Source organism: Denticeps clupeoides, chromosome 2, assembly GCF_900700375.1.
Source record: "Denticeps clupeoides chromosome 2, fDenClu1.1, whole genome shotgun sequence".
Classification (NCBI taxonomy): Eukaryota; Metazoa; Chordata; class Actinopteri; order Clupeiformes; family Denticipitidae; genus Denticeps; species Denticeps clupeoides.
In genome coordinates, this window is record NC_041708.1 from 1,951,935 (window position 1) to 1,967,830 (window position 15,896).

Sequence of the window (15,896 nt, forward strand, 5' to 3'; positions counted from 1 at the left end):
CTGAACTCGTTCAACATTTAATTAGTGCTTTTTAATCGTAAAATTGCCTTTATTGAGCTTTAAGCAGAGGGCGTGCGTCTGTTGACGAACCGGGATCAGCGCCGCGCCCGCTGTTTGCTTAAGCCACGCCCACGCAATAGAGACAGCCGCTGGGCCCGCCCCCTCGGCTCTGACGTCACCCACCTCAGTCTCTACACATGGAACCGATAATCGTTTCTTTGCAGCGCTACTGCGTGTCCCCGCAGGTGTCGGACGTGCTTCGTCGTCTTCTTCTTCTTTATATATCTTTTTTTTAAACTTCTCAAATATTTAATTTCACTTTTGTTGTTGGGCTGCAAGAGGGAAAATGTCCAGACCACTAGCAGTAAACCCAACTTTTCAACGCGCGACGCACGGAGTCCTGAAGTCGCTGCTGGAGAATCCGATGAAACTGCCGTTCCACCATGAAGGTAAAGAATGAATAAAACTTCCTACCGGCTGGACATTTAGGAGATTTCAGAGGCCTTGCAAAGCTCACTGTTCTTTTTATATATTTTTTTAAAAGTCACGTTTTTAAATGTATTAAAATTAATATATTTTTTAAAGAGGTAAATAAAGATGTGTTTTATTTGGGAGGGTGGATTTCCAAGAAAGAGCAGCAACATGATTATGATTATTTTAATGCATTGTAATGCAGTGTGTCTAACCTGCTGTGCATATTGAATTAATAGGTTTTGGCAAGGAGGAGAAGGGAAAGAAGCTTGAGGAAGATGGGAATGTTCCACAGTCGGCTTTCCTGGGTCCCACGCTGTGGGACAAGACGTTGCCGTACGATGGGGACAGCTTTCAGTTGGAATACATGGACCTTGAAGAGTTCCTGTACGAAAACGGCATCGCCTCCAGTCCGTCGCAACACGTCCAGAGCCAGCATCAGCATCAGCAGCAGCAGCCAGCCGTTCAGCAGGCCCCTCCCTCGGTGGTGGACCTCAGCAGCCAGACCACCACCTCTCTCCACACTGCCATGGTCCCCCAGGGTTGTCACCACAGTCCCCGCAGGCCAGGTACTGTCCCTTTCACACGCTGTCGAAAACGGGCGTGTCCCAGGGCAGAAGCGCCTCACGTCAGACGTGTGGACAGGCACGTGCGCCGCTGTCCTCCCGAAATGAATACTGTGAGGCATTACACTGATAGGATCCGGATCAGATGAAAGATCTGCGTTCCCAGGAATGTCACAGAAACCTCCGGGAAGAAGTCACCCGAGATTTTAATACGTTTCTCTCCGTCTTCGTGTGTTGGTCATGTTAGATTTTATAAGTAACGTCTAAATCCAGCTTGGCTTGACCTAGACGTCCCATGTACCGTTCTTTTCACTCCCCTCAGTAACACAGTCAAGAATGGGGCAGCGAAATGGGTCACACACTGTAGAATCCCACGCTTTTGGTGTGTAACATGCAGACAGACCCTGGTAATCTGAGCGGGCCGCTCGGCGTGGTTTACTGTTACCGGTCGCAGCATGCAGCGAAACGTGACCGACGCGCGGCGGAGACCTGGTGAGGGCGTTTCACGCGAGGGACAGGGTCACATTGACGGCGGCGTGGGATCTGCCTACCTGGCCATATCGGGCTACGTCAGCTGCCGCTGGCTCTGTAACGTGAGGTGGCCACACCCTCGTTAGGCCTGTGTGTGACCATGTGACGTGAAGACCACCCAAACTCTGTTCTCTTCAATAAAATAGAAAAATATTCATGAACGACAATTACGTTACTCTGGTAACTAGAAGAAAAATGACTAATTAATAGCAATGGAGATTTATACCCATCTCGCTTTAATTTACTTAAGCAAAGTTGTGTAAAAGACAGTTGTGATAAATGGTGATAAATATCATTCCATCATAACAGTCTTTACTCACTCTGACCCCCTCCAGTGGATAACAAACGTTACTACAGACTCCCATCAACTCCGTCTGCTTTATTAATAACCTTGGGCAGATTATAGAACATTTTATGATTTTTATTTTTTTGGCTTGCAGGTCTACCGTCGTCACGCAACACCCCAAGTCCGATAGACCCGGAAACGATCCAGGTTCCAGTGGGTTACGAGCCAGACCCCGCAGACCTTGCCCTGTCCAGCGTCCCTGGACAGGAGGTCTTTGACCCCCGCAAGCGCAAGTTCTCCGAGGAGGAGCTCAAGCCCCAACCCATGATCAAGAAAGCCCGCAAGGTTTTCATTCCAGAAGACCTGAAGGTAATTTGGAACTAGTTATCTCACGTTTAGTTGGCCACATCATTGCAACGCACTGTCTTAAAGTTCAGCGTTTGTTGGATAATCTCAGATTATGGATGCTGGGTCAAGAAAGAAAATCTCTTCCTTCCGACTCCCAGTCGTTTCCAAATGTATGCAGCTGATATGAACCACCCTCCCCAGAACCGGCCATTTTCACGACCCTGTCTGCACCCCTCATACTGGCCCGGGGCAGGGCACGCAGGATCTGGTTAAGAGGCTTAAAGCCAACCCAGCCCATTCATCCACAGTGTCAGGCTGGCGCATGTGACCCTCCCATTTCCTGGTATCTCTCCGCTTCTGCTGGGGTCGGGATTAAGGGATTTGCCATTTTAATTTGTTCAAATAAAAGTGGATCCATGCTCGGCTTTTCCGAGTAATAAATTGCTCCAAAGCTGATTTTGCCGCCAGAAAAAAAATGGGGCATGAGGAAAGCTAGTGGCCAGAAGGCCAGGAAATTCACTTTTTCCACAGTCAAAAACCCGAAACCCACTCAGAATAAATGACGCTTTTTATGTCGTAACAACCATAACCTCTGAAACAGCTTTGACTCAGGACTGCAAAGTAAGAGTTGCAGAGTGCATGTTGGCCATTGCTGCTTTCATCACTAGTACTAGTTTACTACTATTTCAAAAAGTCAGAATACGGTGAAAAATAAAAGGTGCTTTTTTTTTTTTTTTTGTCATTTCATTCAAACGGATTACCAGCCATCAAGAATTCACAATATAAAAATACAGGGGCTGTATTGATGATGCTCATGCCAATAATGTGCATGTGTGGTCTGATGATGCCAAGCTAACTAAATCTAACTAAGAAATGTAGACGTGACGTTTGATTTAACGTTGGGACAATACTGGCCTCTATCTGCTGGTTCTTGTAATTGTAACTTGGTCCAATTTGTTTTACCCTCCCCTTCATGTGACGTTTTGCCACCTGAGCAGGATGAAAAATACTGGGCCCGACGCCGGAAGAACAACATGGCCGCCAAGAGGTCGCGGGACGCACGGCGCCTGAAGGAGAACCAGATCGCCATCCGCGCCGGGTTCCTGGAGAAGGAGAACTCTGCTTTGAGGCAGGAAGTGGCAGATCTGAGGAAGGAACTTGGCCGCTGCAAGAACATCATAGCCAAATATGAAGGCCAACACAGCCCCCTGTGAGGGGAATGGGAGGCTTTGTCCCATCTTGTCACCTTACTCGTCTCCCGTTGACGGGATTGATGGACTAATGTTCGTCCCTGTTAGTTCATGCCCACTCCCGCCCCCCTGCACCCGCCTAATACGCCAACCTCTTAATTATTGGCACTTTACGAGGCAGAGAATTATTTTTTTTGTGCATGGGATTTTAATTTTTTTTTTGTCCCCAATATTTCTTTTGTACATATTTTCATTTTAAAAATGCTGTAGGATTTCCTTTTTTCTATTTTCAAATTTCTTTTTCAAGTTGTACATACATGTCCTGTGAATACGTGAGAATATCAATCCTCTGTGACTATGAGCAAAAAAGCCCAGGCATTTTGCAATATTGATGATAAAATATTCAACTTTCCCTCAAAGCAGTCCTCGGCGTGAACGCAATTGTTGTAGTGTGTTGTAGTTCTGGGACTTAACGAACTTCATAAATGACCCCAAACTAGTTGAAGTAGCTCTACAATACATGATATATGTGTATTATATAGATGATGTGATGTTATAGAATATAGACTGCATCTAGATTATTTTACAGGAAAAGCTGGTATGTACAGAGCCACAAAATGCTTTAATAACGTCCCTTGTCGTCCCTTGTTGGCTACCTCCTACGTGACACTGTGTGTTCTCAGCGTTGTCTTTAGCATGAGCCGAATCATGTTCCGTAGACGTATGTGGGATCAGACATTTAGTTTCCGCCGTACACGTCAGACTGGTGCAATATTTCATTTCTCTCTTTTTGCCAGATTCATTGTATTAATTATTATAATTATTGCAAATACTATTTTCATCATATTTACTTCTATAGTCTGGCATGGTTTTTCTTCTCTTTTAGTAGTTCTCTCTCTTTTTTTTTATGTAACACTTGTATTTGGCTCCTGTTGGACAGTGAGATGAATGTAAAAGCTGTATTTACTGTGAGTGACATGGTGATGGTGTCCAATTCAACCCAATCATTTTATTACTCTTTACTACAGACCAAAAGGTATAAATCTTTACAGATATGTTTGTTATATTCAGAGTTTTTCATATAGCAAATGCTATACAGTATTTTCCAAGCACTTCTATAAGTGTGTATAACTATAAGTGTGTAGTACCTCCTGGGCATTATGTGTAACTTCCCATGCTGATCCAAGACTGCCAACTTCTCCGTCATGCTCCTTGATCCAAAATATGAGGTCAATATGATCCATATCCTAGCTGTTTTGACCAGCTCATGTTTTAAACTTATATATTTTATATGAATTTGTCAATTTTGAAAATGTGTTTCAAAAGAAGAAGCGGAACCTTTTTTTTTATTTTTAGATTGAATGGAGCCCTGTTTGCTTTGTCCACTGCAGACACATGATGTCACTAAAGAGCTAAAGTCCACAAGGCTGAAGCGAAGACCTGCGGACTTGTGGCTGGAAAGGTGGTTCAGAGCTTTCAGGTTTTTAAAAGTCCACGAACGTTTCTGGTGTTCGGTGCAAAAGCTCATTCAAAAATGTACTTTCACATAAAATGCCTTTTTTTCCATGTTTTGCCAAAACGAAAAATAAAGAATGTAACGAAGTCTTTCACTGAAAAAAGGCATGAAAATGAACAGATTATTATTTTCTGCTGTTTCTGTGTAATCTGTGGTTGGAATATATATCTATATTTTCCCTTGAAAATCTATACACATGTATATTATTGCTCTTGACCAAAATAAAAAGGTGAACCTTATATGTGTGATGCCTTTATCTGCAATGCTCATAAACTGAATTCTGTATTACACAATTATATAATTACATCCAAAGACACATATCAAAAATTTTCATGAACATACCATATCAAGTGCCCAATTCAATAAAAATTCAAACTTAAGTGCATAGTCAGGCTGAGACCACTAATTGCAACTTGAATGAAAGTTCAGTATTCTAATGAACTCATTCTGCAAATCTTTGGTAGATTATGGTCAAAAACCAGAAACAGTGCTTCACTGCAACATCATGTCCACTAGAGAGCAATATCTCACCACCTCATTATTAATAATCTGATGTCCCACAGCTACACACTGAGCAGTGCTTGTACACTTCAATGCTTTACCAGGTATCGTTGCCTTTGCATATTTTATATTTCATATATTGTTTACAGATGTTAATTTTCTGATGAAGTTCAACATTTCTATACTGATTTTACGAACAAAAATCTTGAAAACCATAATGCTGGCACGCCACAGATGCACAAAAGATGTCAAAATCTGGTTTTAAAAATGATTTTTAAAACCAGATTTTGACATCTTTTGTGCATCTGTGGCATTATATGGGAGACAAATACGTTGCAGAAGTCCATATCATGCTGAAGAACATGTCTCCTCACGCTGCGGTTTAATCACCATTTTCTGCTCTTGTGCGTTCAGCACATGCACCTGCCAGTTATGTGCTTGAGTGTGCGGGCGTGGCCCTAACCGAGCTCTTACCGAAGACGACGCAAAATATCTACCGCTCTGGATTTGTGCGGCATCTATCAAATGGACCAGGGGCCGGGTTATATAAAGCCATTTGTAAATGCAGAGGGAGCAGATTGGGATCTGCGCTTAATCCTGGTCGGCTCTGCTGACTGGCTCTGACAGATGCATGAATCGAAGTGCAAAGGGCCATTTCTCTCAGGCCATGCCATTCAAGTCTTGATGCACCAGCGGTGATACGATCACTCCCCACTTTTGGAAGTACAGTGTGTTGTCTTTACATTGTTCTGTTTCATATTGTGTTGGGCTAATATGATTTGTTAAGCCTACCACGCAGATTTTAAACCAGTCATTTGCATTAGCCACTAAAGCCGAAGAATTCACACAAAAGATGATCTTTATTGATGTTTCTACAAGCGGAGGAGCCCAATGATTGACAGCTATCACGCACGCTACTTCCTCATTCGGGAGGATTTAAACATGCTTCTGTCAATGTGTCCCATGCACAATTGTCTTTCTTTCTTGTTTTATCTGTGTATTCGTGTACATCGTGAAGACCTATTCACACCCGCTCAACACATTTGGAAATTGGGAAAAATTCCTGTTGCTCTCTTTATTGTTGCATGACACCAAAACTCCAGGTCATACATCATGTGGTATTACACTATGTTAGAAGTAAGTATCATGTAAATTTCATCTTGATCGTCCGTTACTTCAGTTAGACGATTGGATCGCGAGTTGAGCTTCATTTTGTGGTCTCCTTACGCAGTGTAACATCCATGACTGGAATGTATGGGATGATAATGCGACGCAATAAACCTCTTAATGTACTCTTTGTGCTCATATTCCTATTGTTGGAAGCACGCGATGAAAAAAAAAATAATAAAAGCATTTGAGTGGATTTACAATGCAACTCTGCTTAGTCCATTTGACTTTAATCCATATTCATGGGAGATCTGCTGACTTCTTGTTGGGCACCATTATGTCCTTGGCCCAGATACAGCCATTTTCTCTGCTGTCACATCAAGGTTCCTTTGATGTGTGTTGCCACGACTGTATATCGATGCAAACCTGAGGGGGGGAAGCAAACACAAAATGTAAAAAATTCTATTCTATTTAGATTCTCACTTCACAGCACTTGAGTTGGAAATTTACAGTGCTACTGGACTTTCTTTCAAAATGTATGAAAGTGAATGGCAGCTTTTTAATGATGCTATATCTGCTATATCAATCAGTGACATTGATTTCTTTGCTCAACATTCCGGTCTTGGTATTTAGTCTAGGTGAACTGCTAAATATTTGGCTTTACCTCTTCAAATGCGCATATACAATAGCCCTCAACTTCATTTTTCTTCAACAAAGGAAGGATAGCACTGTCCTTGCACTTTTGAAGGATAGCACTGTCCAGTTGTTTTGGTGCTGAGAGCTACTTGGTGCATTCCCGACTTAGCATTAAAACCCACACAGTTACCCCCCTAAATGCCTAGAGAAGCCAATGTTGATGTGGATTTTGATGACAAAATGCCGGGAGTGGCTCAAAAAGGCATTACATAACACGATCCCTAATCCCTAATTCATTAAGCCAAAAAGAGGTACTGGCCCATCAGTTTAATGCCATGTGCCGCACGCCACAAAACAAACACCATGTGCTGTCCTAGAGGTGGTCCGATGAAAAACGTATCAAAACGTATTCATTTGGCTTCTAATAAGTATTCTAAAATGTATTCATTTGGCTTCTAATAAGAAGCGGAATTCGAACAGTTGCGTCATGGAGGACTGTCTGCAAGAGTGTTGTCCCTTGCGTCATCACATGTCCATGACTACGTCAGTAATTTCCCCTGTGATTATTGTGAGGACAACGCTGGTCTCACATTCAAAGTTATTAATATTCCAATATGCATGGTTTTGTTCGTATGCAAACCGGAAAGTATTCAATTCCCTGTATTTTATGTGATTTTCTTTTCCCACAAATAGGACACAACATTTTGATGATGTAAATTTGGACATGCCGGGCACTTATGAACTTTGTTTATTCAACATAAAATATTACAGCTATTTTAAAAGTGCATACCAGTTATGTGTGGTTACGTATACCATTTAATCCTCAAAATTGCAAATACTTGAACAGACGTATGAAATCAAAGCAACAAACGTGTGTTCGAAGAGCCACAATACTAAACAGCATTTGGAGGAGTGAATGAATATACACACAATAGCACCAGCTGCTAGTTACACCAGCACGAGACTCAAAAAGGCCGTAGGCCTTTACGCTCCTCTGTGTTAGTTAGCTTTCTGTCATATTCTACATTACCAAGAATAAAACCATGTTATGTAGTATTTTAAATGACTAGACCGTGTCACGTAATGGTCAAAACATTGTTTCACTTCAAAAATTCTACAAAAATTCGATCCGTCAACCTGTATTATGGATACATTTGTATATTTGCATCGTACCGGTTCAGTTTGATCCTCCTGTCAGTGGCGCAGGAATATTGTCCCAGGAAACGGTAGCGAGTCAGTGTGCAGCACCAGGCCCGCTCACACCAGGGTGCTTCTCTTCTCTCGCAGGTCGGGGGTCGGGGGCGTGAAGTTGGCCGTGGTGTTGTTCTGCTCGAAGCGGGACGAGGCCGGGGAGTTCTGCATCACCACCAGCCGAATGGGCGACTGCGGCGGCTGGGCCTGGGGCTCCGGCGCGTACTCCTTGGTGGGGTCCTTGCCGCGGCAGTCGTAGAGGACGCACGAGATGAGGAAGACCACGAGCAAGATCACGTAGCTGGCGATGAGGATGATGAGGTTCAGCGTGACCGGGTCGATCTCCAGGTAGAACTCCATGAAACCCATGGCGACGCCTCATGCCGCGACCTGCAGCCAGGGCACGTCCGAACTGATGTGCGAGCAGGCCGGAGGGCGACAGCAGGGCCCTCTCCTCATCAGATCAGAGTGGATCTCTGGCTTTGTGGCTCCAGCGTTTTAATCCACCCCCCTCCGCTATTCCTCCAACCTTGAATTCCTGCAGCCAATGATTAAAGCTGCTCAGTTTAATAACTTAAGCTGCCATTTTAATTTTGCCAACTGCACATTGCAGGGTGGATTTTTTCCCCCTTTTTTTTTGCTTGAGTCAGGGACATGTCACTCTACTCTGGGATTTATGAAAATGTTGTGTAATAATTTCAATATTAATTATGTCATCTTTGATTAATGGTGATATAACAGCAGCTTCTGTTTCATGATTTATGTTAATCAACAATTTTGTAAAAATTTGTAAAAGTTATGAAGAAGTGTAATTGTTATTGTTGTTGGTAAAATAAAACCCATATACATTCAGGGTTTCCCCCCCCCCCTTTTTTTTTAGTCAAACTCAGTATCAAAGTTGTTTTCAGAATTAACTTTCCCCCCTCACTTTATGAAATGTTCAGATTTCTGTATGCATGTGCATGAGCGTGCATGTACAACTGCAGTGTACAACTGTTCCCGGCCCATCTGAGATTATCCTCTGATGGGCACTGGTGACCTTGCCTGTATCATTCCCCCCTCCCCAAACATCCCCAGAAATGCTATATAACCCCACTTCACCCAAAAGAAGATCTACATCAAATGAATGTGCATGACAAAAACACTGCTTGCATTTCACCTTTTAAACTTGTTCTTGTACAATGTCCTGACGAAGAACAGAAACAAAGGAGCTTATGAGTTGGACCCTTGCAGCTAGGCAATTTGCATAAATGTACCTGACTGGTCAACACTGAGAATAATGTACAAATGGCCTCTGTGCTTGCTTAATTCAATTCACTTCAACGCTGAGTGATGAGCCTACAATTCATTTTGGTGCCGCACGACATCATCCTTTTCAGCAAGAGTAAATGGGATGTGACGACCGTGAGCTGACGGGGGAAGGAGGCACAGAGGCGGGACATACTGGGAAACGTTCATTAACAATAAAGGGAAACAAAAAAAAAAAGGCACGAGGGCCGAAAACAGTGAAAGCAAAAAGGAAACGACATAAACAGACCCGCAGGCGTGTGGCGACTGCCAGAACTGAAAAACTACACACGTAAAGAAAATCGGTTCACAAAGAATGTCACAGCCGCCGATGGGCAGCTCAATAGCGCCTTATAAGCGCAATCTTTATTGGGGCCAGGTGCGTCCCCAGGTGCACCCAATCCTGACAGAGCCCCCCCTCCACGAGCTACATCCTGTGGAAGAGGCGGAGCAGACTGCGGCAACCACAGGACTCCTGCCCTGCTGTGTCCTCTGACCCTCTGGCTGGCTCTCAGATGTCGTCCCACATAGAGGCTACTGGAGGACTCCGTCGCTTCCCCATCCACCCTCCCCTCAGAAGGAGCCCCCCCTGACTGTACAAAGGGGTATTTTGGGGTTCTGCTCCACTGCTGGGTCGCGACCCTCTTACCGCCCACCACTGCTGAGTCTTCCTGCACAGGATCCTGGCTGGTGCTGGGTGTGGTGGGTGGGGCCATGATGGTCCGCGTCTGAGAGTGAGGGAAGAGCAGCTAAGTACACCACAGCATGTTAGGAAGGGTTGGCATGTACCTGCTGCTCCTGAGAAGGGTCCAGGCACCGTGGGTATTTCCCACCGGGGGCTGGGCGCGTTGCTGGAGATGGTGGTGTGTGGCATGGAGGGTGGTAGACGTCCTCTATGGCAGGCGGATTCCATGCAAGGTCTCAGCGGCGCAGTTGCTGACTGGCGACTTCCCGTCGCCCTCTTCCACCAGCTCCCCCCCACATCGCAGTCTTCCTCCTCGCTGATGACTCACATCATCCTCGCTCTCGTTGTATGATTAAGAATGTGTGATTAATTAGTTACATTTTATATTGATTTCATTGAATTTTTGTATTGACTGTGTGTGTTCCTGATGCCTTGAATGTGTGGGTGCCTGTTGTTAAGTGTATAGATGTATGCTCATTGTGTCTAGTCCTTGTCTTATGTCCTTCAGACAATTCTTTATTCTGTTCAGCTGCTGCCTCTCATCTGCCATTGCTGATCAATACAACTGTGTGTCGTCAGCTTAGCAATGAAAGCTAATACCATGTTTGCGAGTGATGTCACCTAAAGGTTATATGTATAAAGAAAATAGCAACGGACCTAGGACAGAACCTTGTGGAACACCAAACTCTACTTTACTATGTGAAGACAAATCATCATTGATGTCCACAAACTGATACCAATCAGTCAGATATGATCTTAACCATACAAGGTCTATTCCCATAATCCCAACAACAGTCTCTAACCTGTCAAGGAGAATAGCGTGATCAATAGTGTCAAACGGTGCAGTCAGGTCAAGCAGGACAAGCAGTGAGATGCGTCCCTGATCAGAGGCCAACAGCAGGTCATTAACCATCTTAACCAGCGCTGTCTCAGTGCTATGGTGAGGTCTAAATCCCGATTGGTAGTCTTCATGAATGTTGTTGCTTTCTAGGTACGTGCCCAGCTGCTGGGCTACGACTTTTACTAAAATTTTTCATAGAAACGGAAGGTTGGATATCGGTCTATAATTTGAAAGCTGAGATCAGGCTTTTTAATCAGGGGTCTAATGACAGCTACCTTGAACGAACTTGGTATGTGGCCGGTGCTAAGCGACGAGTTAATAATTTCAAGAATAGGATTTATAAATTCATTACTAATAAAAGTTATAACACTGTAATTAAATATTTTTAGGAAACAAAAGAGAGAAAAACAAAAGTAAAGGTTAGTTTAAAGTAGTCAAAAGTAGTTCAATGTGTGTCACCATTCAGTCATTTAGAGTCATTCACGCGGCACAGTGTCCATCTGTGCTGCTCAATCGGTAGACGGTAGCACCTGTTCTGGGTCAATCCGCAGACAACTGACAGGAGAGATGGCCTAATAATCCAAATCAAAGCCTTGGACATTTAGTTTCAACTTGGTTGACCTCACTGCAAGCCGTCAGAAAGAAATACAACTGCAACGACAACGATATTTATTTATTGTATAGCCCATAACCGCATACAGTAACCCCTGCCGGTCCGGATCATGACATAACGAAAACTCCACAAATGAACTCTAGTAGAGAGAAAAAAAGAAAGGAAGAAACCTTGGGAAGGAGTGATACAGAAAGGGACTCCCTTCCAGGGTAGAGTGAGCCTGCAATTGGTGTCAATTTGTCCAAGAAAAGAAAAAGTCCTACAGTTGTAGTGCTGGAAAAGTCTAAAGTGCAGCATATCAAATATTGATAAAGGAGCACCGGCGAATCCTCCACCAAGCAAGACTGGAGCTCTTCCTGGTGTCTTCCTCTTGTAAGTCGCTTTGGATAAATGCGTCTGCTAAGTAAAGGAAAGTAAAGTAAAGTGCTCAGAAATGGGGCGGTGGCACCCCAATTCTGAGCACCACTGATGTTGTGAGCATCATTGCAGTTGTGGGAACTGACCTTGTTTCTAATAAGAAACTATTTACTATTAAGAAAACATTATGCTATTGATCATAAAGAAACAAAGTATAGAAACAAAACCTTTTTCATACCTATCCATAAGCATCATATTTTCTGAATCGTCTGCTTTGACCCTCCTTGCTCTACCAATATGGTTACATGTCACTGCAACACATTGATTGACATTTTGAGTAGCACAGCAGGTGTTTCGAAATATCTGCCTGCCTGTAAGTGCGTATTTGCATCTGTATGTGAGAATCTATTCCAAATGATTCCACACTACCACGAATGGCTGAGGCTGCGTGTCCCCGACGGGCCCACGGCGCTCTCGTTGCCAGATTTACCCGCCGGAGTGCGATGGGCCGCTGGTGATGAGGTCACAGGCTGTTGTTCCGCCTCCCTCCCACCGAGTGAAACGGCACGGCTGCGTGACAACAGCAGAAGGAGGACATGTTCATGTTGTTCTGTTTTTTTTTTTTTTATTTTAATTTCATTGCTTGTATTATTTTTTTGTCAGCTGGCACACTTGCAGTCATTTTATCAAACCACATTCCATACGCTTTTGTAGACGGTTGACATTTATCATTAGATCCCTCACTGTCCCTCTTAATCCAGTGTTTGCACATCGTCCAACATCAAGTTCAGAAAATGGAGACGCTGTGAAAGTATAATGCATGCTGTCGTTATAATCTGTTCTTGAATGAGAAAAATCCCGCTAGTGACAGATTGCAGTAATAATGTGGCCTAAAAGTCCAACCCCGTCCGACACGATGCTTTGCTTCCAGTCATTTATTCTGTTTATCCAGTAATTCCTAAGCGTGTAATTTTTAGACCCATCATCCCAGTACCGAGAACCTTCAAGAGAGGGTCAGATAACTTTCAACCCCATAAACACTGAATGGAAGTTTAAAAGTGTCACGCAATGCTGTTGCTTGTCAGGATCCGGTCCGAAATGGGGGTTTCTCCGGTCCGGGTCAGGATCAGGATCCGGACCGGAGTTTCATTGTTGTCCTGTGTAATGTTCCCTAATCGTTTTCACCTGTGTTAATTGTATAAAGCTGCCCTGTTCGTTTCTGTCCGCTGTCAGGTCTTTGAAGTTATGTTCCGTGTTCACCAGTGTCTTCGTCTCGGATGTCTCCCCTGTCCTGTGATTCACTAATTAAACCCCTGTTCCGTGATGTTAGGTGAAAGCGTCCTCCATTCCTCGTCACTCCACATCCTCCTCTCCGTTCACCCGCCGCGTCATGCCCGCATGGACGTGACATTGCTTCTCCTTAGAACTCCCACGAGGAAAGCATTTTGCCATATTTCATAAGATGTTTTATTGCGTATACTCATAATAGCATTTCAGTTGCATTCATTTAAACACTTTATTATAAAATGAAGCTTTATGTTGATCACGTCAAAATTCTGCTCATCATTCGGAGACCAGATGTGCTGCATGATGGGATGAAGAATGAAAGAGTGAGCATCTGTAACGAAAGGGTGAACTCCTGTTTTCTGTGAACGAGTTCAGTTCTGTGAATGGGGTGACGGCAAAAGCAACACCGGGTACTTCACATCCCATGAAAGTCCTAGAAAGGTCGCATGAAACCCTCTGGTCATAGATTATGTCATAGGTTCAAAACCTTTTAATTATCAGATGTATCATATTTATTACATGTCCACTCAAGTAGGTTTAAACCTCTTTGCATGTTCACATTTGCTCGTCTTTTCTCAAGCTGTGCATCATCAACATCATCTGATTATCATAATGAATTAATTTAGCTTCAAATGGACTTTCAATAAATATGTAATCCTCTTCTAACGACTTTCACCGTGCTGTTTAAAGCGAAGGTCAAATGTCACATGTTTTTTTTTACCAAGGTGAAGCAAGAGAGAGAGAGTCACAGTAAGCTCTGTACCCACAGCTCACAGCTGTAAGGACACACACTGGGAACGTGTCCCCACCACGTCCCTTTCGTCCCTGTCCCGGTCCCGTGGAAACAGGAGGCCATCTATTCAGCTTGCTCGGAGCTCCTCGCATTTGGATTTTTTTTTGACATTTTTATAAGCAAGGATGATACTGATGGTCATTTTAAAAACTATTGATCTGAAGGAAACAGTGACAGATCGTGACAGACAGAAGTAATTAATGACAATGTGCCGAAATGAAATAAGTAGTGTAACAATTATGTAATTAATGTCATGTTGAATAAATGTATCAGTTCGAATGTATTTATTTATTTATTTATTTTTGCCACTCGTAGCCCTCGATAATTCATGGCGTGTGCTGTACTAGGGCGCCCCCATTTGGCCACTGCTTTCCATTCATTTCGTGGATCAGTTTAAGGAATGTTTAAATGTACTATTAATGTTGGAAATGGAATCTTATTTTAATAAACTCTCAACATTATGTATATGATAAAATGAAGTGTATTCAGTGTTAAATTCTTTTAGAAAATGTACGTATGTGCAGCAATCAAGCGATTTCATGTGTATATATAAAGTCTAATGGATTATTTTTCATTTACATGCTGTGCCCGGGAGAAGGCAGCTGAGATTTATTTTCATATTTATGTGCTCTAAATCCCAAACTTGGAGCCTGTGATGGTATGTTGCAACAAGATTCAAGATTCAAAAGATTCCAAATCTTTATTGGTCACATGCATAGTTAGGGCAGCACAAGACTGGGCCGCTTTGTTTTGACTGTGCATAGTTAAGTAATAGTTATAGAATTAAGTAAAATAGTATAAAGGAGAAAATAAAATAGAATAAAAGGGGAAGAAGGCTAGTAAACATTTTATAAGTAGGCAAGCTATAACACAAGTGGTAGTAGCCTAGTGGGTAACACACTCGCCTATGAACCAGAAGACCAAGGTTCAAATCCTACTTACTTCCATTGTGTCCCTGTGCAAGACACTTAACCCTAACCCTATGCATTGTGCATAGATGACCATTGTAACAGTAACAGTAACAGTAACAGTAACAGTAACAGTAACAGTAACAGTAACAGAGTGAAGGTCGGGATGGGAGGTGGGAGGTGCGGTGGCATGTCCTGGTTCAGCGTCCTTATGGCCTTGAGTCCCTCAGTCCTGGCCATGATTCTGTCTTTTGCCAGTTTTTATGTGCTGGAAAAGGCTGTTGTTGGGGTGTGCTTTGTCCTTGATAACTTTGATGGCCCAAGTCCTGCATGTAAAAAACCTGCAGAGATGGAAGAGGTGACCTGCAGCAGCATTTTGCCGCACGGATCAGGGCTTTGAGACCCTGGACAAAGCTGTTCGCAAACCACGATGGCAGGTTTTGTGTCAGAATGCTCTCCACAACGCCTGTGTAGTGTTTAGGATGTCTGGGGACACCTTGAACTTCCCCAGCTGCCTCAGGTGGGCGCTGTTTTGCCCTTTTGGTCTGAGCCTGGATGTGTTCAGACCACATCAGGTCTTCTGAGATGTGGACTCCCAGGTACTTGACTTCCACTGATGTTGAAGGGCTTGTAGTCTGCTGGGAACTGTAGTGTTGACTTCCGGTAAGATGGCGGCGCGACAGAAGCTCGCAGCGGCCTCTCCGGTTCCACAATGGTGGGGTTTTTTGTATTCTTTGTTTCTTTTGGAAAACGATGTCCATGTCTACAATCGTAAAAAACTC

General features: G+C 43.5%; 2 protein-coding genes across 3 annotated transcripts; one reads left to right on the plus strand and one right to left on the minus strand.

The window, feature by feature from the left end:
• The first annotated feature begins 203 nt into the window (after nucleotides 1–203).
• On the plus strand, nucleotides 204–5,147 carry hlfb (HLF transcription factor, PAR bZIP family member b). 2 transcript variants are annotated; one of them, XM_028967174.1, is made up of 4 exons: nucleotides 204–449; nucleotides 711–1,040; nucleotides 2,009–2,223; nucleotides 3,198–5,147. In XM_028967174.1, exons 1-4 carry the CDS (start codon nucleotides 347–349, stop codon nucleotides 3,414–3,416), a joined length of 867 nt encoding a protein of 288 aa, XP_028823007.1. In that variant the 5' UTR covers nucleotides 204–346; the 3' UTR covers nucleotides 3,417–5,147. The 2 variants fall into 2 exon arrangements, with proteins under 2 accessions (XP_028823007.1, XP_028823008.1); XM_028967175.1 differs by having other exon boundaries at nucleotides 206–449; nucleotides 3,201–5,147.
• Nucleotides 5,148–6,250: 1,103 nt separating this feature from the next.
• Nucleotides 6,251–8,834, minus strand: smim36 (small integral membrane protein 36). The gene is made up of 2 exons (XM_028970073.1): nucleotides 8,326–8,834; nucleotides 6,251–6,942 (listed from the first exon to the last, which is right to left on the minus strand). Exon 1 carries the CDS (start codon nucleotides 8,710–8,712, stop codon nucleotides 8,410–8,412), a length of 303 nt encoding a protein of 100 aa, XP_028825906.1. The 5' UTR covers nucleotides 8,713–8,834; the 3' UTR covers nucleotides 6,251–6,942; nucleotides 8,326–8,409.
• Between the last annotated feature and the right edge of the window lie 7,062 nt (nucleotides 8,835–15,896).

What these genes read in the sequence shown, in the direction of transcription:
- hlfb (XM_028967174.1), top strand. Translation starts at nt 347, where the DNA reads ATGTCCAGACCACTAGCAGTAAACCCAACTTTTCAACGCGCGACGCAC. An exon ending in ACTGCCGTTCCACCATGAAG is followed by an intron (nt 450 to 710) that starts GTAAAGAATGAA and finishes TTGAATTAATAG; the next exon opens with GTTTTGGCAAGGAGGAGAAG. An exon ending in TCATTCCAGAAGACCTGAAG is followed by an intron (nt 2,224 to 3,197) that starts GTAATTTGGAAC and finishes TTGCCACCTGAG; the next exon opens with CAGGATGAAAAATACTGGGC.
- smim36 (XM_028970073.1), bottom strand. Translation starts at nt 8,712, where the DNA reads ATGGGTTTCATGGAGTTCTACCTGGAGATCGACCCGGTCACGCTGAAC.